At 38.5% G+C, this 27,712-nt stretch overlaps 1 protein-coding gene across 2 annotated transcripts in view; it reads right to left on the minus strand.

Moving 5' to 3' along the window:
* Nucleotides 1–27,712, minus strand: part of ST6GALNAC3 (ST6 N-acetylgalactosaminide alpha-2,6-sialyltransferase 3) — a 539,841-nt gene that overhangs the window by 95,913 nt on the left and 416,216 nt on the right. The window contains exon 4 of one of the 2 annotated variants that reach the window (XM_047873700.1): nucleotides 16,764–16,833. The exons of the other annotated variant lie outside the window; for it this stretch is intronic. Coding sequence (XP_047729656.1) covers nucleotides 16,776–16,833 — 58 coding nt within the window. The 3' untranslated portion in view covers nucleotides 16,764–16,775. Of the gene's footprint in view, nucleotides 1–16,763; nucleotides 16,834–27,712 lie in introns of those variants that run through there. 2 annotated transcript variants of the gene reach the window in all.

A 27,712-nucleotide genomic window follows, 5' to 3' on the forward strand; every position in this document is an offset into this window, starting at 1 on the left:
AGATTGTAACAAAGGCTAGTAGATTTTCCTAAATTTATAAAAATAATAGTAAAGATTTATAGAGCACTTATTTTGTGCTACTTTTCTTTTTTTAATGTTTATTTATTTTTGAGAGAGAGAGAGAGAGAGAGAGAGAGAGAGAGAGAGAGAGAAGAGGCAGGGGCAGAGAGGGAGGGAGACACAGAATCCAAAGCAGGCTCCAGGCTCTGAGCTGTCAGCACAGAGCCCAATGCAGGGCTCAAACCCAAGAACAGTGAGATCATACCTGAGCTGAAGTTGGACGCTTAACCGACTGAGCCACATAGGCACACCATGTGTTAGATACTTTTCTAATCACTTTACAGGTGGCAAGAATTTTGTCCTCCCAATTATTCTGGGAGCCTAAGATCAGAACTCGTAAGATTGCTCTCTCACCTCTACCCCTTCCATGCTCTATTGTCTTGAGTATGTCTATTCTGTATTCCTTGCAGGTGATTTCATACTGAAGACTCTCTTACTTGAAAAATTGTTAGTGAAGTCACAGAAGCTTAGCAAGTTAGAGCGAATAAGGATCCGTGAAATCATTCAGTTTAACCAGGACCTAGAGAAGTTCTCCAACATGCCAGGTGTTGTATACTTAGTTGGTGGCAGATTAGAAACTAGAATGTACTATCTTGACCTCTGTGTATCCCATGATTCCATATTCCTTTGTTTCATGTGAAAGACAAGATACCCATTTGCTTCAAACAAATCTGATCACCTGCAACGTGTCAGGCACTAGTTTAGACACTGGAGATATGAATAGGAAGAGACAATACTTATCCTTACGAAGTCACACTATTCAATTCACTAAATAAACAAGGATTTATTGAGCACCATTTATGCACCCAGTTCCAAAGAAGATCTACAGAGGTAGGGATGGGTGTAGTGGGGAAAGGAAGAATACAAGAGGTGGTCCCTGATCTTTAAGGAGCTACACAGAAGACAACAAGAAAGCAAGAAACACTCAGAGGAAAATTAAAAAAAAACCCAGCATATAGTTAAGCTGTAAGGTAAATGAATACCAAGGGATTTCAGAGAAGGGAGATCCAGAGAGTGGGCGACCTGTGTGTGTATACCATGGAGAAAGTGGAGAGATGGCCTACCATGGAGTATGAAACAGCCCAGAGTTAGAGACACACACAGACTTTAAAAGACAGTGCATAAAGTAAGAAATGGATAAAATGTAATATATACCATTTGTGTAAATCAAAATACAAACAATAATAATTATTTGGCAAAGATGTACGCAATCAAAAATGCACATAAAATACAACAGAATGCCTGTCTATGTAGAGGAGGGGAAGAGGAATAAACATAATACAGTAATTAATTGATTGATTTAAAAATAAGATCAGGGCACTCACAGACCAAAGGATAAAAATGTGTCATGGCCTAATTATATCAACTCTGTTGTCAAGTTTCAGGAGAAAACTCAATATAGCCTGGGATAGATGGAGTGCTGCTTTGTAGGATGTACAGACCATATTCACACTGAGAGAGGAATGGAAAGGTGACCTGGGTAAAGGGACAGTATGAGAGGAAAGAGACCATTACGCCAGGAGAGGAACATGCATGTGGAGAAAGTAGAGGAACTATGAGCAAACACAGGCTTGAGTCTCTTATGGGAACCCTCTGAAGTCAGGCAGAGGCCTGGAGCTGATGTGGTAAGAGACAGGCACTGAGGGTGTTGCCTGAGTAGGTGACTGATCCAGAGAAAGAAGACACTAAGGAAGGAGAGCCTCAGCGCCCATCCTCGGGATAAAGGACACAGGCGGTGAAGCATATGGGAATTCAAGTTGTGTACGGATGAGTGGTGTCCCTGGGAAAGAAAGGGAGACGAACAACGGACACCTATGCTGTGAGAAGATCATAAAATGGTTCTCTGTGTTAAGACATTTGTGAAAGTTCGCTTCAGCGAAGACGTGGTTCCTGGAAACAGTTAAGTGGGTCACTTGCTTAGCTTTCCTTAGTGGTAGATTAATTAGCCAGCTGTAACTCCCGGATCTCTATTTTTAAATAACGACTTGCATAAATCTCCAAAGAGAAGAACTCGCCACTAGTATACAGCATATTCCGGCAGCTGCAAGTTATTATGCCCAGTGGAAATTAAATATCTTTTAGGGAAATCATGCAAGATCTCATGACAAATATGAAATTAACCCCCGCCACCTCTCTGCCCAACTCATTTCTTTGCTCGCCTGCCATCCTAATAGGCAGAGTCTCTGGGGTCCTGAAATGACAGCAGACTTGGCAATATTTTAAAAAGGCATTATACATCTATGAGCATTAGTATAACATAGAGCCTTTGTCCCTGATTGAGCTAGAAGCTCTGGAAATCAAACATCAATAAACACACACGATAGGCCCCTCCTAAAAAACTATTAACTCATGGTCAGGCTGAGATGCTTATAACTCCAGAGATGTAAATAAACAAACGAACAAACAAGCAATTTTATTGATCATTTTAGCCGTTTCGTTTCCTTTGCTTAACGCCCCCAAATTCCCACTTCTCTCTCTTTCCCTCTGACCGAATGCATTCTCATTCAGGTTCTTTATTACTTCTTTATTTTTTAAGCTCCAGATTTCAGATAACATGTGACTTTTTACTTTCCCTTTTCATTGCTTGCTTTTTTACATTAGGTTTGGGCTCCTGTAGTTTGTGAAGATATGAGACACCGTGTCCTCCCTCAGAGTGAAACAGGAAAAAGAGCAAGAGCAGAAGCTGGCCATGAGTGACTCTGATAAAGCTGCACACAGTTGGGAAGGGGCCTGAGGTCTGGAACAGCTTTGGGTATTCAAATGCATTTGGAGGGGCGCCTGGGTGGCTCAGTCAGTTAAGCATCCAACTCTTGACTTTGGCTCAGGTCATGAGCTTGCTTGGGGTACTCTCTCTCTCCCTCTCTCTCTCTCTGCCCCACCCCGACTTATGCTCTCTCTCCCTCTCTCTCTCTCTCTCTCTCTCTCAATAAATAAACTTACAAAAAACAATAAAGAACAAATGTATTTGTAAATGTGTGTTTAACAAAATGACAGCTGATGCAATAGCCATAATCACCCAGTGAAGGACTTGATTTGTTCGGCTGTTTTCAATAAAGGGCAAAAGCCACACATGACTTTGGCAGGAAACCGGTTCCCTGGGTGGGGGAAAATGGAATCCTAACTTTCCCAAGTTATTCTAAAGACTCTGTAACAAATCTTTAATTTCCCACTTGAGCACCATCAATCTTGGATTCAGGAGAGAAAAAGAAGCAATGCCTCTATAGAGACACTATAATTTTGGGTCAGATGCAAAGCAGAGGAGTTCAGTAAGGACCTGAAAGGAGAAAGGGAGGGGATGGCTATCACAGCACTCCCGCATGGGCAAGCCCACCACCCAGGCGCATCTCCATGGAGATCTGCTACTCCTTCTTCAGTTCCCATCTTGATCCCCAAGCCTTCCCTTCACTTTCCACAGGCTCTGGGACATCTCTACCTCTCACAGAGGCTGCCAGGCAGCACTGCTTTCCTCTTTTTTCCGAGTCCAGAAATGGCTGCAGCCTGGGTCTTGACCTTGACCTGTGACCTCCTATGTCAAGAAGTTAACACAGTTTCTGCCTCTGGCTAATGGTTTCCAACATCACCAAATGGGAGTCTATCTTATCAATTACATGAACTTCAGTCTTTGGCATAAAGGTCATTATTGTGTTATGCACCTGGAATCACATTGTAATGAGGCACATCACATTCTCTTACAGTCAATGAGGGGGAAAAGAAGCACACAAAATGGAAATTACTCCTCAAATGACCTTGCTAGATTTCTACATCTGGCTAGCAGAGCCTGTTTCTATACATCAAGAAACTGACATGGCAGCTTTGTCATACAATCGGGCAGCCCAGTCCCATGTTAGCAAACATGCTATTATGGAACATATGGCATCAGCCCATTAGTTGTGTGCACATTTGATGAATTCCCAGTGCAGTGTACCCATGAGGTTTACTGATTCACTGCCACCCTGCCCCAGGCTGCTTCCAAACATGTCAGAAAAATAAAATGTCATCCATATTTGCATTCAGAAGTTATTCCGTATTTACACATGCTAATAAAAACAAAAGCCTGCTTTTTAAGGAAGAGGCAAGATCCATAATCAATTTTCTGAGAGGCCCAAGTGTTGGACATGTACCGCATACATCACATTCACCGGAATAGCAACTTGGAAAACACGGGTAGGCTGGCTCTGTGGCTTCTCACCCCTTGTCGGGCCAGCAGTAGCTGAGAGCAGACGGGTACCCAGGAGAGCCAGGGGTACCTGCGATCACTCATGTCCTCTATCTAGACAGCTTGTCTTAGGTTGTTTGTTAGTGACTGAGCAAGTGTTTGATGAACCAGTGAATGAATTACCTATGTGGATAGCCATGATCGGACGGTGCCTTGAAATTTCTCTGCCCCTTTCATTAATAACCAGCTTCCTCTCCAAGATCTTCGCGAGGCCTTGCTGTCTTTACTGGCATATAGCATTTGGGGTCATTCAATAGGACATGAAGTTCTGGCTCTGAAAACCACTGATACTGTGATTTTCATGAGCAAGACACCTAACCTCTCTGAGCCTCAATTCCCTTACCCATAAAATGGGTGGATTATAGTATTTGTCTTACGAGAATCCTTTAAGTCACAAAAGACGAACCAATTCAAATTATTTTAAGGGAACACACAGAACAAGTTTTTTTAGCTTATATGGCTGAGAGGAATATTGGGTTATCTGACCAAACCAAAGGATGGGGATCTGGGCCTCAAATGCTACAATCGAGACTCAAAGCCACCGGAACTTCCCTTCCTCCTCAATCTCACAGCTCAGCCCTGCTCTGCTTGGCTTCATTCTCTCCTATTGCAGCCATATCTTCTTCGCTTGAATGAACTTGGCCACTTGTAACCCTAATTTCACATTCTTCTAGAATCATGAACCCAGAAGCAAAGCTGTTTTTTTCTTCAAGTTCAAATCAAATCTGTCTCCTGTATTCCAAGGGAGGCCTCAGATCAGCCATGCTGGTTCAAATGCTTCCCTCAGGATGAGAAGTCTGTGACTGACCAGGCACGGGGTCATCCCCATTTTGTACGTGGGATAAAAGGTAGTGGCTAGAGTGAATTATTACAAGGGGTTTCAAATCCTGCTGAACAGATAAGGCAAAAATAAAAGCTACCACTCTGCTAAGCTAACTCACCAAGTTGTGAGGATCCAGGCAAACAGCAACTGCCAAACAACCATTGGTTAATATTATAAGTAAATGGCCTTGTAAGCTGCCAAATGTCATATGAGTCCTGGGAAAATAACCACCAATTCTATTTATTATTTCTCTATCCAAGGGTGGAAACTGCTTGAGTCATATTAATGACAATTAAAATGATAATAGCCAACATTTAAGAAGTTGGGCCCCAGCTGGGGCGTCTGGGTGGCTCAGTTGGTTAAGGGTCCGACTTCGGCTCAGGTCATGATCTCTCTGCTTGTGAGTTCAAGCCCCACATCAAGCACTGTGCTGACAGCTCAGAGCCTGGAGCCTGCTTCGGATTCTGTGTCTCATGCTCTGCTCTCTCTCTCTCAAAAATAAATAAACATCGAAAAAGATTAAAAAAGAAGAAGCAATTGTTGCATGTTTGGAACTGCTTTTCCAAGCACCTTATATCTATGAAATAGGTACTATTATTGTTTCAGTTTTTACATAAATAAACTAATGCAAAGAGAGGTAAAGCAGCTTCCCAAAGTCAGTTAGCTAGCAGTGGAGTGAGGGTTTGGACCCAGGGAGTCTGGGCCAGAGTTCACACTCCCAAACACTAGGCCTCAATAACTCCTGTGCTAGAAGTATGAGGTGTAGGTTGAAAGGCAACTACCATTTTGCATTATCCTGTGTGTTTTTCCTCTGCTGCACTGAAAACTCCACAAGATCGGTAATTGTATCTGTCTTACTCAGAGTTGCGTAAGTATGCCACTCTGAAGGTCTACATGACTGGTATGAGAAAAGTAGAGATAATTAGAATTGGGCTAGACTTTTATTTGAGTGCCTGAAGATCATTTAAATAACAGTGCCTTTGAAAATGCATATGCACATCCATTTTTCTAAAATTCAGAAAAGATGCATAATATTCAGGTGCCTAATAACTTGGCTGCTAGTTAATCATGCTTGACACTTATATAGCACTTCACCTTTTAAAATCACTTTAGAATATGTTAGTTCATTAAGCCCTACAAAATCCAAGTGAGACAGGGAAGGTTTCTGCACCTGCCTCTGATCTCCCTACCTTCTGCTATCTAAATACTTGGTGGACTAGGGAAGGAGGAAAAAAATTGGATAAACCAAGCAAGGAAACACACGCAGCCAAGAATGACAGAAACTTGTAGGCAGTGAAAGTAAAAGGAACATCCTCTGATTTTGTAGAGGTTTGCCCTTGACACATGAACTTACAACATACAAAAATCCATATAATAATTACTCACTCTGATTCGTTAAAATCTAAGAAAACAGCCATCAACCTGCTTCTTCAAGTTCAAATGCCTATACGCCAATCATTTGACCTTATCTTATTTGACCTTATTTGACCTTATTCATTTCCTTTGAATAAGATGTGCCTTTAACTGTAAATTTTCATGACCTTTTAATACTTATATTCCAAGTTCTGTTGTCCATTCTAATTTTTGCTTTTCTCAAAAAAGGATCCGCCTAATGTCAACATGTAGTATGACTCGGGCCATATTCAGCATAGATTCTTTCATGTTGTTTTGTCACTCAGTTAACAACTGGTTCCAGGTTTGGATGTGATGCTGAGCTAATCCCAACAGTCAGCTGAACATTTCACTCATATATTGGAACTACACCCACTTCCTCTCAGGCATGGATGCTGGTCAGCACTGACAGTTCATAAAAGTAGAGACAGAAAGGTACCTGAACAAGGTAATAGGGCTAAAAACACCACCCTAGGATGTTCTGGAACCACAAAAAATACTTTCAAAATTAGTGAGAAGCCATCTCGATGAAAACAATGGTACAAAAACCAGACCCGCCCCACCCAGGTCCTCATATAGTAGACATTTCTAATTAGTTAAAGTCATCTCATTTCTGGCATCAGCTCATCCTCCTTTCTCAAGGTACTGAGGATTAAAGGGAAGGCACAATAGGTTTATAATCTGAGCTCACATTCTAGGATCAGGAATACCTGGGTTCAAATTGATTGAACTAATTACTAACTCTGTGCCCTCAGACAAGTTGCTTAATCTCTCTGAGGATCAGTTTCCACAAGATAGTACTAGAAACTACTTTACAGAATTGTTATAGGATTAAATACAATAATCACTCACAGACTTAGCACAGTCCCAGGGATATAGTGAATGCACAGAAATAAATATTATTAACCGCCTCCAGGTTTCTTGGATATTCTCACACTCAATTTTGAGGTATGATTTTGAGGCTTCTTTAAAATGGTACACCTAAGAATTCTAGGTGTTGATTGTCTGTGGAAGAGGAATATGTTGTGGTCTGTGTTAAAACATAATGATCTTTATCCACCCAGGCTGGAAACAGAAACATTCCAAATCACTCAAAAGGTCAGATACTTTCCAACAGTTAGTAGACTAATATGCAATGTTGACCCCAGGCAAAGTCAGGGAATAGTTAGATGATTTGTCTATGATTAACCTGTGTTTTTTTTTTATGCTTGTACACTCTTCCGTCTTCTTGAGATGCTACCCTCACCTTATTTTATTTGGGGGAAATTGAGGGCCTCCCACATGCTTTGGAAGTCCCAGTAAATAAAGACCACTTTATTTACTCATGAGTGCTTCTCTGGCAGCTGAAGACTTCCAAGGTTACTGATAGCACCTTTTGTCCACTTCCTATAACCACATCATTAACCTGGAAGATTTTTCAGCCCCTTTTCCCTGCCTTCGAACAGCTTCAAAGATAATCCATGATAAAGGGATTTGGCAGTGTCTCTGATTACCCATTAGCATGGGACATGGCAAGGATGTGGGGGGTTAGGAGGATGTGTTATCGAGTTCATGGGTTAATTTGCATTGGTACAGGGAAATCTGAACAGACCTTTTTAGAATCAATCCACTGGAGGAAAATATAGAAGGAAGCATTTAAACCACGGTGCTCAAGCAGAATGAACACTTATTTCACAGACACAATTACAACTGCCAGGGGAGAAAATTTTTCCAAAACTATTTAATCTCCGAAATGGGCAATAAGCTTGTCAGCCTCTTGGGCATTTCAACCTTGGTGCAATGGTTCATAGCAAATCTTTCCATGACCAAAACCCATCAGATTCATCAAGTGTCTCCATTCTCTCACAATAAAAGTCATTTAAGGCTCTGAGGATGAGGCAAGCATTGTGTGTGCAATATATGCTCCTCTCTGTCACCAGTGCAAAACCTAGGGATGTGCTGGAGAAAGGAGCCTTAAAAAATGAGGATATTCGTCTTTCAAGTGTTTGAGATGCTATTTCTAAGCTAATCTCCCCTACAAATCAGGAAGTCCAATTCAATTCAAGTCCAATTCAAGCTTGTCTTCCAGAATGTCTAGTAAATCCTCAAAAACATGAACTATGTACTTGCTTTGTGTCTCACTTTCTACCCATCCTCCTCTCAGCCCTGTGAGTTCATTGTTGCTTTGGAAAGTATTAAGGTTCAGACTAGAATTAGCAGCCAGAGAATTTACTAGAACTAGCCATTTCCCCGCCCCCCCCATCATGTCTATTAATGACTGCAACATCATAAACAATAAAGTTTAATTAGGAACTAAAGTGTCTATAGCAATTAAATATGAAGGAAGTATTCAAAAACACAGCAGGAAGGATCATATTTTTAAGGCATTTAAATTGCAAATGATGTTATTGACGGAACTTTTAAAAGAAATTTTGTGATTGGGGGAAAAAGTGTCTAAAGCGAAGTGTTGACTCCATGACATTTACAGACAAATAAATATCTAGGATGGATCAATTTGTAAGTAGGAGCAGATGCTTCAGAAAATATAGAGAGCTAATGGGGGCTGTCTTTAATTTCTACCTCACTTAGACAATGGGGGAAAAAAACAACTTAAAGGATTCCAGAATAATGACATGGCTCATTAGTGTTAAGGCCACTTCAAATTAAAGGATTTATCTTCAGTTACTAAGAGAGGAAAATTACTAATGAGCTTCATGCATGAATATTTGGAAAGGGCTACAGCCCACTCTCTAGGTATGAAACTACCTGAAGTTGTATCCACAGGTATTTAGGTTTCTAAGACCATATCCTAAATAGGTTTGGTTCTAGAGCTCACTGCTTGATACACACTGCTGGGAAAGGACGTTGTGTGCCCACTAATCCCCTGAGAAAAGTGGGGAAGATTGTGAACCACAGGGACAGGTTACATGCTGGAGAAAAAGGGAAGCTCTATTATTATGGAAAGACACACAAAGGAAGGGCTAAGATGAGCCTTTGCTCGGAGCCTTTGCTTAGAGCCTTTGCTGCTCTAAGTTTATGCTGTTCCAAATACAGTGGCAGCAACTTCAGAACACAATGTAGGTGAAGATGAAGAAATGTTAGGCCTCTCTTTCTGGATACTCTGAAGCACTGCACAGATACGGAACCTGTCACTGTTTTTGGCATTTACTCTTGAGCTTGGAATTCGACGGTCGTCCATATTTAACTCCATTGCATATTAGGCCCTTTCTGGAAAGCTGTCCATGTGAAACCTCTGGTAATGAAAGTCTGGTGTTTGAAGGAACTGGGCTGAATAAATTGTTTGGTTCCTTGCAAACAAGTTATATAAATAGTGGTCCAATGGAAAATGAAATACTCAGGTGTAATGTCAAAGGAGAATTCTAGAATATGAAGACTAACTGGGATTGGAACTTTGTAGGTAGTGGCCCTGTCTCCTGTACCCGTTATGAAGAAGACATTAGATTAAGGTTCTCTTGACAGAGTTGGAATACTGCCAAAATAACTGGGCATTTGTTCATTGGCTCCTGGGATGACCTATATCTGTAACTCATTTCTAAGTTAGGGAAGAAAGCAGAGGCGGTTCTTTTTGAAAGGCCTTTCTGATGGCCAGGAATCATGGCAATTTTATTTTCTAGCACAATTATGTTTCTTCCTACTCTGTGTTTGAATTGCAAAGGAACAGAAGCATGGCATTCCCAATTGAAGTTTTTAAGTTGACAGTCTGATAGTCTGATCTATTTTTATTTACTTTTAAATTTAAATTCAAAGCCAGTGTTCATAGGTGCCTTAACAACAAGCTGCGAGCCTGTGGGAAATATTCCCTGGCTCCTCTGTTTATCTAAAGTTTGGCCTCCTCATTATGATCAATTAATATTTCAGAAGGTTCATTTTTTTTTCTGAGGTTGTTGGAATAGATGTCACTTTCCAGAGAGCCATTTCCAGTGCTATTCATTTTCTTTTCAGTGTCTTGTTTATGACTAAAAAATGCACTGATGATTTCATAATGAGAGTACATTATGTAGAAATGGAAATATAATCTTTGAAAAGTGTGACTTTTTATGTGTTAGGTAACATTTCTCTTCAATTTCCCTTTTCATCTGATTTTTTTTTCTTTTCTAAAGGGAAAGAAGTGTTAGGAAAGAACTGACATATATATCAGGAATTTAAAAAGCATATTTTTTGAACTACTATAAAATCTAAAGGGATTAGGTGATTAAAGTTCTTCATATTTAAAGAATTATCTTTGAGAAATCCCAGAAGCTGGAGAAAAAATTTTTTTTATTATTGTTTAAGTTTTGTTTAAGGGCATAGACTATACCAGGCTCTGTAAAGAAACAAAATATTTGCCTCTAATATTATATATAATTTTTAAAGGCAATACAGTTCATGATGTGAAAGATACCAATAAAGGCAGACCATGAACATCAAGAGGTCATTTATTCACTTATTTCATGATTTATTTAAGAAGTAAATGATGAGCATCTACTATCTGTGATTGCACATGCTATTATGCCAAGTATGAACATGAATAATATATGTCTTTACCTTTAAGAAATTTATAATATCTTAATAGAGATAGATGTAATCAAATAACTATAATATAGGGCAGAAAGTTCAAAATGTTACGGGACTTCTAGTTCAAGATGGCTTACTGAAGGCACATGTAAACCCGTCTTCCCTCTGAAATTACTACTGATACGACTTTATTACAAACCATTATAAAAGCCATGATAAGACAAGAAAACCAGATGTCCTAATAGAGCAATATACTGATAGGAATTTGGGAAGACATAAAGAAGAGAAGAATAGATTGACAGGAATTTCTCTTTCACGTAGCTAAAGGTAGTTTTTGGTAGACCAAGTCATCTACTGAGAAGAGTTATTTAAAAAAAGCAAAATAAACACAAAAATCCTCTGTTTAAAGATATACACAGCTGCAGAAATAATGAAGTCTGGAGAGGTTAAAAGCATGGCAAGGGGAGACTCTTAGAAAGGTGTAATAATGATCTTCAGCTGCACTATCCTTGGAAGCTTGTGCTGATTCTTGCCTGAGTAGACTGGGAAAATGGGTTTATGGGTTTTCACTGGGCAGAGGGCCATTGTTGAGGATACAGAAACCAATAGATATTCTCATCTTAGACGAGATGGAGTTATAAAATTGGATACTCGAGGAGCTTCAAGAGAGACCTGATCCTCTCTCCCTCAAAATATGTGCCAAATTCTGAAGGTGTACAAAATAGGAGGCTTAAGAACTAAGCTACAAACTCTGCGAAGTGGAAAATTCTGTAGTCTCCTGATGCTGAGATGACAAAGACTGGCTAGGGTAAATGGATCTAGTGAATAGAGCAAGCTCTTCATTGGAAGCAATGGAAGCCTCTGGACTAGAGACAGGGAAACCAGATATAAACTCAGTTTTAGTTTAATCTAATTTAATTTAATAAAAACTTCAATCCAGCCTAAAACTGGCCCTTTCTAAATGACTTAAGATAGCTTTTAACTCTACCCCCCCAGCAGAGTAAAGGATAATCCTTTTTTGATGCAAGGTCATAATATCTGGGGTTTCTTTGATATTTACATTCAGTGTGTTTCACTTATTAAAATCGTTCTAGGCATGACAAGAGACAGGGTCATGTGTCTAAAAACCAAGAGGAAAAAAATAGGCAACAGAAAGAGATTCATAGGTGACACAGACATTAGTGTTATAAGATACAGACTATCAAAAACTGGTTGATATGAAAATCAACAATGACGTGTTGGAGTTTTTATCAGGTACTTAGAATCTGAGTCAGTCATATTTACATTCTATATACATATAAACATTGCAATATATATGTGCATATATATGAACATATATGTGTATATATATGAACATATATGTGTGTGTGTGTGTGTATATATATATATATATATATATATATATAGTTCATTATAGGGATTTGTCTTTACACAACTGTGACTTGTATCTTTACACAGCTGGTTAAAAATTCATTGTATGATGGATGTCTTCGTTTTGTACTGGAGCTTCCTGTCTAAAACGTTAAACATTTTGGGGAAAAAAGACATGCAATTCAGGGCAGTGAGAATAAACTGGAATCCAAAAGAATCAACCAGAACACAGGAAGATGGACTAAAACCCATGCTAGCCTTCCACTGCCTCTAATTTAGATGGCAATTGTCATGCACAAGAAGTTCTCACCCTTCATCACAGTTGAAAATACATCTGGCTGAAGAGTCAGAGAAGCAGGAATAGGAAGAGTAGCTGAAGACCTAGCTGCTGCCTAACACCAATGAGATGAACCAACAGATCAGTGACAATGTGTGTGTGATGCAACAGCATCTGCTGTTACTTCATGACATGCCAGGTATAAATCAATATGGCTGCTGCTTTGTTTCTACCTTCCGAATCTCACATATAATGTCTCTTGTGGATTGTTTGAACTTAAAACATGTAAGGAAGAGCACTCTTGAAATGTAGTTTAGCCTAGCGGAATTGACATAATGCAAAACCACCCAAAAATCTGCACAAAGAATTAGATGGGGATTCCAGAAATAAAAAGTGTTCTATATTAAAGTAAAATTTAAATTAATGCATATAACACCAAACTGGACAGAGTTGTGTACAAAATTAGTGAACCTGAAGACAACTGAAAAGATCCAAAAGGAAGCACAGGGAGATAAAAGAATGTATAGAGGGCAAGAGTAGAGCAAAAGAGAAACACTGTAACATATATGTAGTGGATACACCAGAAAGAGAGTAAAGAATTGGAAAAGAAATGATATTTGAAGAGATAGTGGCAAAAAACACTCCAACCTGAAGAAAAACATTAATTCTCAAATTCAAAATGCTCAGCAAACTACAAACAAAATAAGTATTTTAAAAAACCAGTAAGGCACATCATAGAAAAACTGATTTTAAAAGAGACAAATAAATAAATATTAAAAGCAACCAGAGTTGTTAATGTTAGCGTTTCTGACAGGTGTTACTGGAGGGGTTGTGGGAAGGAGGATGGGCTAACTGGGTAAGGGGAATTAAGGAATCTACTCCTGAAATCATTGTTGCACTATATGATAACTAATTTGAATGTAAATTTAAAAAATTAAATTAAATTAAAAAAAGAACTAGTGAATAAAAAGGCAACTAAATTTGTGAATACAGATGCTAGTAAAAATGTTAAAGTATAAAAAAAAAAGCAACCAGAGGGGGGGAAAAGACACAATCTTCAAAGGAACCCCAATTAGAAAATTGGTGACTACTCAGTAGAAATGGTGTAAGCCAGAAGACAATGAAAAAATAACTTAAAAGTGCTCAAAATTACTATCAACCTAACATTCTACCTCCAAAGAAAATGTACCTCAAAAATAAAGGGGAGATAAAAACATTTCCAGAAAAAAATTAAGACGATTCATTGTCAGCAAGATGCACTAAAGAGAATATTAAAGGAAGCTGCTTAAGCCAAAGGAATATGGTCATAGAGGAAAATAGAGAAATGGAGAAAAAAATTCATAGTAATACAAAAATAAATAAGTAGACAAATATAACTGAATGTAGATGGTTATATCTAGGGAATTTTAAATATATGCAGAATTAAAATGCACGACAACAATAATACAAGGGGGTAAATAAAGTTAAAGTTTTCTAAGGTTCTCTCATTACTATGGAAGAGGTAAAAAAATCATCTTTTATATTAGGCCGTAATAGTCATTACAAATATTATGATTTCCTAATCATTAAACATTTGTTTAAAAATGTAAAACTGATAAGGTGATAGAAAAAACTGAATGACAAAATCACTTTATTAATCCAAGAGGATGCAAAAAAGCAAAGGTCAAAAAAAGCCAAAAACAAATGGGCCAAATAGTAAATACACAATAAAATGGTGGATATAAACCCCAATATCCATTAACTATAAATGGACAAAATAGTCCAAAATAAAAGATCAATTTATTAAGCCTAGGTTTTAAAAAGTTATATGTGCTTACAACAGTAATGAGGTGCCATGTACCATGTAAATACTAAACAAATAAAACTGGTGTCACTGTACTGATATCAGCCAAAATAAGTTTAAGGGAAAAGGATTACTAGAGATAAACAAGGTGATATCATAATAAGGTGCTAGTCTACCATGAGGACATAACAATGATAAATATGAATGCATCCAATATAAAAAGATTAGCAGGTTTCTGCTATAAGCCAAAGACATAAAAAAGCCTCCAAAATCAGTGATTTTTCCAGAAGAATCCCAACTAACCACAAATGAATAGTAATGAAGGTTGTACGTAGTAGAGTATAGGTGGTTGGTGAGGTAATTTTTATCTGTGTGTGTGTGTGTCTGTTATGCCAATCCTCTGCTCTTGGAGCAGCCAATTTCCATGTTTGCTTCTAGGATTAAGCTGTAAGTATAGCTTTATAAAGTGGGAATTTGGAGAAGCACCTTTGGTAACTTATGGTCTTCTGTGCCAAGACAAGAGGTTATGAACTATCTTTAATCAGAAGCCCATCTAGTTATGGGTTTCTCTTGTCTTGCCCAGTCCCTGGAACTAAGGCTCCTGTTATTAGAGCCTGTATTTGCTGCTAGGTCAATAGGAATTCTCATTTGTGCTAAGTAAATAAGATGTCACTATGAATACTTTTCAATCAAGGTCCTCAGATACAAATATGAGCAAACATGCATGAAACACTAAACATTTGAGGAACTACAGCATGAAAAAAACAGTCACTGAGTCAAGAAACAAAAGTAACCACTAAGAAAACAGAAGTTAACAGAAGAAGCAAGAAAAAAAAGTGTATATTATATACATAGACATTTTTTAAAAATCTCATAAATATTAAAATATATATATATTATCTATGATAAAAGCAACTAGCTTCTCTGAAAAATAAATGAGCAGAATTCTTGGAAATTAAAAACAGAATTACCATACACCTAATAAATCAGAATAGTTGAAAACTGAATAATGAACTTGAAGATCAAAATGAGGGATTCTCCTACAAAACAAACAAATGACAAAGGGTTGAAGGGTATAGAAAAAGCGATACGTTAGTTTATACAGAACAACAAAATGTTCAAGAATCTCAAATAGATCTTTGAAATTGAATCATAATTAACTGGGATCTGTCTCAGCAGATATCAAACTTAAAAAAAGCGATAAAAGGACTTAGAAAAAAACAAAGAAAAAACTAATTTTATTATATATATATTTTTAAACTTCTATATTGAAAGGCTATGATAAACAAAATGAAAAGATAACTAGGAGAAGATACCTTTAACATGCATAACATACAGTTATTGTTTATTATTCATTTTATACAGAGTTCTTTCAAAAAAGTTATAAAGACAAATAAGCCAATAGAAACCTGAAAAAAGGACCATTCACAAGAAAAGAAATACATGTGGCTAGGAAACTTATGCAAAGTTCATCAGTCTCACTAGTATGAGAATAAAAATTAAACTAAGAATATGTCATATTTTGCCCATTTGTGAATGTGAAAAACAGTGATAGTATTTTTGAAAATGTGGTGAAGAGTAAGCTCAGATACTATCCAGTCACAGCCCTTTTGGAAGCAATCTGTCAGTGTGTAGCTATCAAAATATAAAATGCACATACTCCCTGACCAAACATCTAGGAATCTCTCCTAATAAAAATCTTGCATTTATCTGAAAGTCACATATATTCAGTAACAAAAGGAAAAAAATAGGATTTTTTTTTCAATTGCCAGTTATTGAAACCCAACTCAAATAGTTTAAGCAACAAACAAAAACAAAAAGGAAAAACCATAAATCCATTAGAGCAAACAATGAAAGAAGAAAGTGCATATATGTACATACCTGTATATGCACATTTAGATGTGTATGTATGTGTGTATCTGTATATAGATATATCTACAACATATTGTTAGATACCACTTAAAAAACAACCCAAATGGCAGATTAATGCTGACAGCATAATTCCATCTAAGAAGCAGCAGCAGCAGCAGCAGAAAGAACAAACACTACGTAAACCAGGGTGTGTGTATGTGTACGTATGTCCACAGGTAAAGCACTAGACTCTTACTAGAGTTTACCTAGGGGAGGTAGTGTGGATTTGAAGGAGGAATGGAGGCAATCTTTCACAATTTTAATTCCATTTTTCATATTATTAAACCCCTTCCCTACAAAAATCATAACAACGTACAAGTGTGAGGTTTTCCGTGTAAAAACAATCATTTGAAGAAAAAGAAACGACGTTATGTCAGCACAGAGGAAAGAAGAGACTAACGCCAGGAAATAATTCCAAATTTGGAGACTAAGACGCGGCCTCTGCCCTTTAGGAGGTTAAGGGAGATAAACAGTTCTCGGACCGCCATGACACAGAGTATACAGGTCTGTAAGAGAAGTAAAAACAAATTGTGGAAGTCAGGAGAGAGCTATTACTTCAAATATGTTATCTAATAATTCATTTTGTTCGACCACTTAATGTTGAGAGGAAAATTCAATTCAATTGAAATCATTTATTCATATTCCTAAACTGAACGGCATATTGATTTTGATATTAATTTTCACTACATTCAAGAGGCCTTCGATGTGGAGCCCTTTCCATTTTTAAGTGTCCTCAAATCACCCACGATTGTACCGCCACTCTCTGAATGCCAAAAAGGCACAGTCACAGTAAGGGGACATGGCTTTCTGCTCAGTTTAGCGGAATTTAACAAACATAGGCCAAATGGCATTTATATGCCAAGTACTGGCCAAGGGCTGAAGAGGGGAAAATGCAAATTCTATGTTCTTGCTCTAAAGAAACTTCAAGTCTACTGGGGAGAGCAGAGGCATAAATGCCAGAGCTGTGTTCAGGGCACATGGGAGACAAGGAAAGGGGCACCATACACAGGTGAGGATGGAGAGGACTGACAAAGAAGTCCTGAGGGGGAGCAGGCATTGAAGGTGAGACTTGAACAACAGCAGGGTTTACGTGGGGGAAAGAGGTATGGAGGGAAGGTCCATGGTGTGAAAGAGCACAGCTGCCTGCAGTGGACAGAATCCACTCTTTCTGGATTGCCAATGGTAAGAGGGAATAGGGAAAGAGAGGGTGGAGGTGAGGTCAATGAGGAGGATCAAGTTCAGACTCTCCAGGGTTTAGAATGGAGAGTTAAGGAATTCATGTTTTATTCTGGGCAGGATTTGAAGGGGTTGAAGTTGCAGGGTTAGATTTATTTTATAAATGGATCACTGTGTGTAGGATAAGAAAGAGGGCAAAGACATTAGTTAGGAGAAAGACCTTATGTCCTGAACTAGAGTGGTAGCAATAGGTATGGGAAGTGGAGATGTGTTTGAGAAACTACACCTGGGAAGTCAACTTACCAGAGTTGAGTTCTGAGGATTGAGTTCATATATACAGAGGCTGTAGACCAGCAAAAGACATATAGTAAATGCCACACAACTATTTGGTATTATTATTGTTGGGTCTCCTAGTTTCTCTGTACTTCTTCACACTTTCTGCTCCCAATTCTTGGACCATCCTTTCTTTAGCACCCCTCTTTCCGGTCCCATGGCTCACTCTACTGTTCTTATCATGACATATCTTGAGATTATATGTGCTCTGCAGCAGGCTGCTAACCTGCAGGGTCTGTGTCTCATTTGTATTACCTTCCCCAGCACCCAGCATATTACCTTGCACAAGATCCTCAAGGTATTTTTGATGAAGGGTAGGAATCAAAACCCATGCCTACACAGACTATTTTTAGCTCAAAATCATATCTCCAAACGTGGGTAAATTGAATTCACTAAGACCACCCATTCTAAAGTTCCTGTCCAGAGCTCCTCACTTGCCATGGGTTAAATCTATGCCATCCAATCCTGTGATTCCATTAGCAGCAGATGACATATCAGGACTGCCCACCATGTTTTAACTGTGCTCTGGAAAGTCAGGCTTGGCCCTCACAAAAGAAATACACTCTCCACCACATTCAGGCTGATATTCAAAAGGTTGGGAAAATCCTTCCTTCCTTGTGATAGGTAGAATATTGGTCTTACAGATGTCTACATCCTAAGCCCTGAAACCTGTGAATATGTTACCCTACATGGCAAAAGGGACTTTGCAATTGTAATTAAATTAAGGATCTTGAGTTGGAGAGATTATCCTGGATTATTTAGTCCCAATGTAATTACAAGGATCTTTATAAAAAAGAAAAAGGAGACAAGAGAGTTAGGAGTTGACTTGCACCTCCAGAACTGCAAGAAAATAAATTTGTGTTGTTTTAAGCCACAAGTCTGTGGTGATTTGTTACACCAGCAATGGGAAACTAATATATTCCCTTAACTCAAATCTCATCGGTACAATTTACAAATCAGTTTATTTGTTCCCTTTGATGTAGTTCCAGTATCTCAAGAACTGCTCTTACATTTTAAAGTGTCAGATTAAGAATGGATCCTCATTTTTTCATGATTCTAGCCAAGATATTCCTGTAGTATCATCCCAAACAATCCCAATATTATAAATTTCCATCGATTCTTTAAAAAATTTTTTTTAATGTTTATCTATTTTTTTGAGAGCAAGAGAGAGACAGAGCATGAGCAGGCAGGGACAGAGAAAGAGGCAGACACAGAATCCAAGCAGGTTCCAGGCTCTGAGCTGTCAGCACAGAGCCTGATGCAAGGCTTGAACTCCTGAACTGTGAGATCATGACCTGAGCCAAAGTCAGCCACCCAACTGACTGAGCCACCCAGGTGCCCCTTGAATTTCCATCTATTCTTAATATAAAAGTCAATTTGACCCAAGCCAGTTCTCTGAATTCCTGCAATATTTTCTGAACTATTTTTTGAATGCATATTGGCTAGGAATTATTCTCATCTTTTCTTCATCTTCAATTTTGTGTTCACTCATTTGTTTGCTGTTTCCGCCCCCGCCCCCCCGCCTTAGGCTGCATTCAGTGATAAAAGATATTTTTTTAGACCACCAGCATTCAAATAATTTCATACTATAGCAACAAGTGAAGAATAACTCTGTTGGTCTTTCCAGAATAAATAATCCCATTCCCATTTCTTAATGAGCTTAAAAATGACAAGCTCTTAAATTCTTAGTAAGTTGACACTCCACACTCACCATCTGGCTTGTCCTGCCAATTTCAGTACATTTTTTATATGACCAAAAAACTTTCCTACTCGTTCTTAAATGAGATGTCTCAGACACCATCTGAAAATGGTGTCAACTTATCATTAATGTAAAAATGGCACTGTGTTCCAAAATCTGTAAAATTTCAGAGTATAAAACGAGGAGAAAGGAGACCAGGGGATATATGCTACCTGGTGTTCACCTAGAAATGTGAGTTCTGGCTTAGCTGCCAGCTGATGCCTGCTATGAAGCCCTCCTCCCTCCCTCACTCTCCTTTCTAGAGCCTCTTCTGGATGCTTTTCTCAGCAGCACATTGCTGAGACATCTAGATGTCAAGCTTCAGCAATGCTAGGACCCAGGTGATCAACTTCAAACATGATGCAGCCTTTCTAAGTCTTTCTGTAGACAGTCTACAGGCCATTTTATTCACAAACATTAGAGTGTCGAAACCATTCTGCCATCATGACTGCATTGTGCTAGGCCAAATCTACTTAAGGCAAGTTAGCTAGTCAAGATAAAGAAGTGAAAGGCACATGAGAAGATGCTCAATATTATTAGCCATGAGGAAAATCCAAATCAAAACCACAATGAGATACCACTTCATACCCACAGGAATGGCTACACTAAAAGTGACAGATAATAGAAAGAATTGGTAAGGATGTGGAGAAATTGGAACCTTCACATACTGATGGCTGGAAAGTAAAACTGTTGCAGCTGCTTTGATAAATGGTCCTAATGTTTCCTCAAAAGTTTAAACATACCATTCGCATATGACCCAGAAATTCCACTCTTAGATATGTACCCAAGAGAAATGAAAACTTATATGTCAACACAAAAATTTGTATATGAATGTTCACAGCAGCATTATTCATAAGTCAAAAAGTGGAAACAATCCAAATGTTTACTGATGGATGAATGGATAAGTAAAATGTGATATATCCACATCATGGAATATTATTCAGCCACAAAAAGGAATGAAGTGCTGATACTTGGTATAACACAGATGATGCTTGAAAACATGCCAAGTAAAAGAAGCCAATCACAAAGAACCACAAATTGTATGATTCCATTTTTAAAAAATTTTTCTAAGTTTATTGATTTATTCTGAGAGAGAGAGAGAGAGAGAGAGTGAGCAAGCAGGGAAGGGACAGAGAGAGAGGGAGAGAATCCCAAGCAGGCTCTGCACTGACAGTGCATAGCCTGATGCAGGGCTCAAACTCACGAACCATGAGATCATGACCTGAGCCAAGATCAAGAGTCAGATGCTTAACCAACTGAGCCACCCAGGTGTCCCTGTATGATTCCATTTATATGGAATATACAAAAAAGTAAATCCATAAAGACAGAAAGCATATTAGTGGTTTCTCAGGGCTAGTGGGGGCTAGGGGACTGAGGGGTAACAGCTAAGTGGAATGGAGTTTCATTTTGGGATGATGAAAATGTACTAAAATTAATTACAGTGATGACTGTACAACTCCTAACATACTAAAGCCATTGAATTGTGCACTTAAGTGAGCAAATTATATGCCATGTGAATTACATTTTGATAAAGCTGTTTAAAAAATGAAAAGAATTGGAATGAATGAATATTTCCCACCAAGTTATTTCCTGAGCTGTGCCATGGTTTGACTAACCCATATTCTCTCCTACAGCCACCTCTCCCTCCAGGCTCACCTCCTCTTTACTTGGGACTGACAGGATCAAACCCAGCAGCTGCCCTTTGAGAGACACAGCACTGGACTGCCCAGAATTTCAGGCATCGTTTTGTTTGTCAAAGAATGAATAGCAAAGACAGTTGCTTAATCCTGCTTGCGTCTTCCTGAAAAATCCTGCCAGGGCCCAACAGCATGTCACTTTTCATTATTTCCAAAGGAACATTCACCATAGATATTAATTTCTGTTCTCTTCTATGCATGCTCCAAGGCTCTACTCTACTATACCAACATTCATATATATCTACTTCTCCTGACGTCTAGTCATTTCTCCAGGATCTGCTTTCCCCAGAGGGATGACAGCTAATTGCCTTTATGACATGATATGACTGCTGTCCCCTAATCCAAGCCTCCTTAGCCAGATTGTCTGCAGCCTCCTCTTTTCACTAGCTAAGCCACCTGCCTTGGACCTAAAATCCCCATTATTGGTCTCTCTTTTGGAATAAGACACTGAAGTCCTCCTTGAACTATAAATGTTCAGGAAAGAAAAGCATATTAGTATTATCCTACATATGTCCCCCAATATAGAGTCAAACACAATAGTTGCTCGATAATGTTTTTTTAAAGAATGCGTTGGGAAGGTCTGGGGCATGTGACATAATTTAGGGAGGGTTTTGCTGTTTTGGTAACCTCAGCCCTGGAAAGATGCACAGAGTCAAGGAAAGCCCCTGAGCAAGGAAAATCTGTGTATATGTGTCACTGAAAGAAAGAAAGGGACCATTTAAAGAAAGATGATGTTTTGGTGTAAGGGATCTTTCACTTACTTCTCAATTTTGCCTGGGATGGGCCCAGACTCCTTTCTTACTGCCACAAGAGTCTTCATTCTTTATTCCATGTGAGTGCAGTAGTACTCTACTACTGTTGAACTTCTGTCATATTTCAGTGGTAGAGGTAGCTGACCTCTCCCCTAGGGGTGTACATCAGCTAATAAAAGATTAGCAAGAGTCCCCAGATTCAACACTGTGCGGGGTTCTACCTAATGTAAGCAGAAGACCATCCTGATTTCACATGCTCCATTTCCAAGGGCTCAGCAACACTCTGGAGTTTATTAGCATATGATGTGTCAAATAAAACCCATGTTTCATATACAGCGCATTATTAAATAATGATTATGTCTCAAGGTAGGAGCTGAACATATTTCATTTTCTCGTCTGCCGTTAAATAAGGAGGTTGGCCTCAGCAGCTATTGACAAGTACAAACGGTCAAATCAACACTGTGCCTGGCACTGAAATTAAGTGGCTCTGCTTCCTCCCCTGCACTGGCTGTTCCACATGTCTACTTTCAAATTATTTCTGATTGTTAAGATTAGCAAAGGTGGAAGATTCATGGTAGTGAAGCCTAAGGCCCTCCACCATTCTGAGCTCTCTTTTCAGTGGTTTTAATGTGCAGTACTGTATCCCAAGCAATGGATAGCCAGAGGGATTAGCTTGCTTCTCCAAGGATGTTGAGATGACTCTACATTTAAATGTATTGAAGTCCTTGCCTTTTTGGAAATAAGATTCTCAAATTAGGCTGAGTCTTGCCCATTTGTGGCCCAGTCTAGGTTTTACGTGGATCTGTTAATAAGAACAACCACTCCCTGTGCTGTCAGTAATTGATGATGTAGGACAAACTCTGGTGTGATTACATGTCTAAATGTTATCTGACATATCACCCCAAGTTTTTCAAGGAAGTTTTGGCTGCCCGTTTCTTGCCTAAATATGCTAATTAGCACATCACCACTGAAAATAACACTTCTACTAGGTACTGGAAAATATTTAGCCACATTTCAGAATAGAGAATTGTTTTCTGTTGAGTACAACATTGCTGTAAAGATACTTCCTCACTGGCCATGTTGTTTCATATGCTTAATTACAACATGGGAGAGAAGGACTAGAGGCTTCGAAGCCCTCTGTTCTTGAAGAGGGCCATCATTAAATAAGCTAGGAAAAAAATGGCAGTGGGTATGCTCCTACTAAAATGCTTCACACATCAGAACATCTCTCTACAGTCTAAGTCTTTTTGAAATAACTGGAGAGTATTAATTAGTATCAAACTAATAGATAGTATCACTTTATACTTTAGTGAAGTTCAAATAGCAAATAACGTAACTCCAGAAATAGTAAAATCTCATTGTAATATAATCTGTTATGCCACTGGACCATAAATTACATTAGGTTCTTTCAAACCTAAGGCTCCAAACAGTGAAGGGCCAAAATACCCTCTAAATGTTCTCTGAGCATCCATTATTGTGTTTTCTATGTTTTGTGAATGTTTTACCTGCATTTACATTTCTTTCTTTTTTTCTTGATAAGATTAGGATCTTTATTTTATGACCTATTGCATTTACATTTCTGTGTACTTTTAAAGATTGGTTACTTTCATGTAGCTATGAATGCATAACTGTTCATACTAAATACTGAAGCCACATCGAGTATTCATTCATTTATTACTTGAGATATTGATTCAATACTGTAGTGGGTTGAATTGTGGCCTCCTAAAATATGCCCACCTGGAACCTCAGATTGTGACCTTATATGAAATAAGGTTCTTTACAGATGTAATTAAGGCATCACTGAATGGCTTTGCCCTTGAATAATCCTGCTTTGTGATAGTGTTTGGTGGGCTAGTTATTCTTTCTGCCCCACTTCCTTGAATTCTTTCACTGACTTTACTTATTTTTGTGTACAGAGCTTAAGGCACATTTAACTTTTATGTTCTCTTACATGTTATCTGATCTACAGTTATAATTTAAACTATATCTACACTGAGATACCGATTCAAATGTTTTAGCTGCATGTGTATTTTTTCACATATCCCTATACATGCAGTCACACATATTAGAAATATTATGATATTGTTTACTCACCCTATTTTTCATACATTAGCTTTTGTTGTCTTGTGTTATGGTGGGAAGAACACAAGTCTGTCATAAAACAGACCTAGACTTGGAGATTTGGTGGTTTTAGAAAAGTTATCTAATCACTACAAACGTCAGTTTTTTCTGCACAATGATGTTATGGGCTAAATTGTGCCCTCCTAAAATTCATATATTGAAATCCTAACTTCTAATACCTCAGAGTGTGACCTTACTTAGAGACAGAGTCTTTACAGGGGTAATCAAATTTAAATGAGGTCATTAGGGTGGGCCCTGATACGATGTAACTGGTATCCTTATAAAAAGGGGAAATTTGGACACAGAGACACCCATAGATGGAGGATGATGTGAAGACAGCCACCTATAAGCCAAGGAGAGAGGCCCACAGCCCTCAGAAGGAGCTAACCCTCAACACTTGGATTTCTGACTGCTGACTGCTGGCCTCCAGAACTGGGAGGCAATACATTGGTGTTGCATGAGCTACCTACTTTGTGGTAATTTGTTATGGCAATCTTAGCAAACTAATACAAATGGCAATAATAATACCTCAAAAAATGGGGTGCCTAAGTGGCTCAGTTTGTTTAAGCATCCAACTTCTGCTCAGGTCATAATCTCACAGTTCGTGAGTTTGAGCCCTGCACTCGGCTGTGTGCTGACAGCTCAGAGCCTGGATCCTGCTTCGGATTCTGTGTCTCCCTCTCTCTCTGCCCCTCCCCCTCTCACTCTCTGTCTCTCTCAAAAATAAATAAAATTTTTAAAAAATACCCCAAAAACTTATTTTGAGAGGATCAAAGAATGTGGCACACCTTGTTGGTCATTTCCCTGAAGACCATTACCTTTTGTTATTTGCTAATGGGGCTCTGATTTTTCCTTAGGTATCAGGAAGAGGACCCGTGATCTCAAAAATGTGGATGCAGTCCCTGGAATAGGGTGACCATGTGACAGGGCTATGGCCAACGAGATGTGAGGGGAGACTGCTGGGGGTTCTGAGCAAGCTATCTTTCCCTAATAATTGAGTCACAGGTGGAGAAACACGGCCTTGTGTCCCCCTTTGGCTCCAGGCTCGGAAGTGGCTTGTGGGGAGGATGTGGTGCTTGACCCTGCCACACCCAGCTCTGATTGTGAGAATGTCAAGAAAGCCAAGCATCATGGAGATGCTGATTTCGTCCATTGGCTGGATCAATTCCAGTGACTGCCAATATTCAGACTGCTTGTTACACGAGAAAAAGAAACTTGTGTTGTTTAGGCACTCTTAGCCAGGGATTCTCACACGGAACTGAAGCAATAAGGCTCCCATTTCATGTAGTGCACTTATTAAACACGGATTCCCTTTCTTCTTTGTTCTTATGTCAAAGCTTCTGTAACTCTGTTCCTCTTTCTTCTTTTTGAGGCTTATTTGTTTAGGCTGTCTTGATATCCTGCTTCTCTATCTTTGGTTTCATTAATTTGAAAAAACTGCATTTAGCTTGTTCATCAAGCATGTTTTGTTCTTTTAATTTCCTTTACTCATCTCAGAAAATTTGCTTGCTCCAGTCAATTTTCCCCAAACTGACCTCCTTTCCTGCTGTTTCAGCACAAGAAAAGACTCAAAATGGCTTTTGTGTGACTTGGTGTCTAATCTCCTGGGATAAGGACCTTGTCTTTTGAATCCTTTGCCATGCAGAGCATCATGTATGCGTTTGGGGATTTACAAATCACACATGGAGCATAAGCAGGGCTTTGGTGAGCGTCTACAGTGGAGAATAGATGGGAAACAGGCTGGGACCATTGAACAGACTCTGGCCTTTTCCACCAGGAGGTCAGTGGTTTATTTGGGCTCAAGGTAATAGCAAGCAAAACTCCAAATAAGAAACAGCTTGTGGAGGGGACAGAGGGGAGAGAGGAAAAGGAAAGGAGCATATTTTAAATGAATACCCATTTAGTACATTATTGTTAATGTTAAGTAGTGTATTAGTTAATGTGTGGTCTTCCCCCACCATCCTAGGAGTTTTTGCTATGCATTATTACAGAAAATGTTCATGAATATGTGGTCATATATGATCATAAATAATGTTTACTGGTATTGCCTTTCCTTTACCTGGAAATTACGGTAAACATGATTCTGCAAACTGTTCTTTCACTTCAAAATGTATCTTGGATATTTTTTCCACATCTTTTTACATTCCATAAATGCTTGAGTAAAAGGTGAAGTTACTTTCCCCAAATTATCCTTCAGAAGAAAAAGGATAATTATCATTGGGTTCTTGCAAAATCTCTCAAATTATGGGAGGCTTTCCTCATTGCTTAATTTTGAACAAAAGATTGTTGTTTGGAAAAGAGGCATTAGCCTGAAACAAACTCAGTCAATAGTCCTTCCAGATGCTTATTGAGTTTGTCTGCTGGAATTGATTTAAAGAGGGCAAAGAAATTTATCACAGATTAGTCTTTATTCCTGGGGGTAAGAACTCAAAATTTCAAGCCTGAGATTGGAAACAGGACTTCCAAATATCATTTAATAAGTAACAGAGTAAGTAGTTGTGTTGTGAAATTCCTATACCCCTACCGGATGAGTGATAGGAGGACAATTTTCCTCCTGTTATATAGCTGGGACTTGTGGTTTGGGATACAATTTCTAGTGGAACATCATCTGTGGGCCAACAAATGCTGCTTCTCAAGTAACAGATGGAAATAAGTCAAATGTACACCGAAAAATATGTTAGATGATACAGAAAAGAGCTCCCATTTGTTAAAGATGTATGTGAAACATTTAAATAATACTGATTCAAGAAATGCAGAAAGTGGAAATACTTCCAAAACAATACATTATATGGTATATGATCTTAAATGTGAATGTGTAACTAGATTAATAAATATAAGTCAATGTCTAATAATTTCATTTGTAATTCTACAAGTATGTACATTTAGGTTGGCCAGTCTTTAAAAAATAAAATCTTCACACTGGAGGATACAGACTACTTTATATTCTAAAAGACTTTCAGAAAGTATAATGGAAGATCTACTCTATTGTTAAGGGCTGCCTAGTAGTCCATACTAGAGATGCACCATGGTTTATTTTGCCAGTAATCTAACGACAGCTATTTATATTTTATGTTCTGCAATTATAAATAATGTTGCCTCAGATTAATTATCTCTTCAGATGTATCTTCATGCACTCTTGCAAGTATGTCTACAGAATAAATTCTGCCAAGTGTAATTTCTGGGTGTATTTATATTATAGTGAAATAGAATGTCCTATTCCTTCTTTATTTTCTCTTCTTCACCAAAGGGGTTTCTATCAGGGTAGTGCATTTGAGTTGCACTATAAGTGATGGTCAAAATAAGCAAGGGAGATGTTATATTATCTTATATTTTTTCACTCTTAAGTCCATAAGGCCCCTTGCCCTTGGCTAACGCCCAGGACACAACAGGGTCCCACTAGGGTAGGATCTAATAGAGTTAAGATCCCAGAAGCTGCAAATCTGGGGGAAGACTAGAAAGATAAAAAGACCAGCTGGGGAAGGAAAGAACCATGGAAAGAGGAGGTGAAAAAAACAGGTGGTAGAAAAGGAGATCAGAGCAGAGATTTCCTGATCTTCTTCTAAGTTGG

Source organism: Prionailurus viverrinus, chromosome C1 (assembly GCF_022837055.1).
Source record: "Prionailurus viverrinus isolate Anna chromosome C1, UM_Priviv_1.0, whole genome shotgun sequence".
NCBI classification, from domain to species: Eukaryota; Metazoa; Chordata; class Mammalia; order Carnivora; family Felidae; genus Prionailurus; species Prionailurus viverrinus.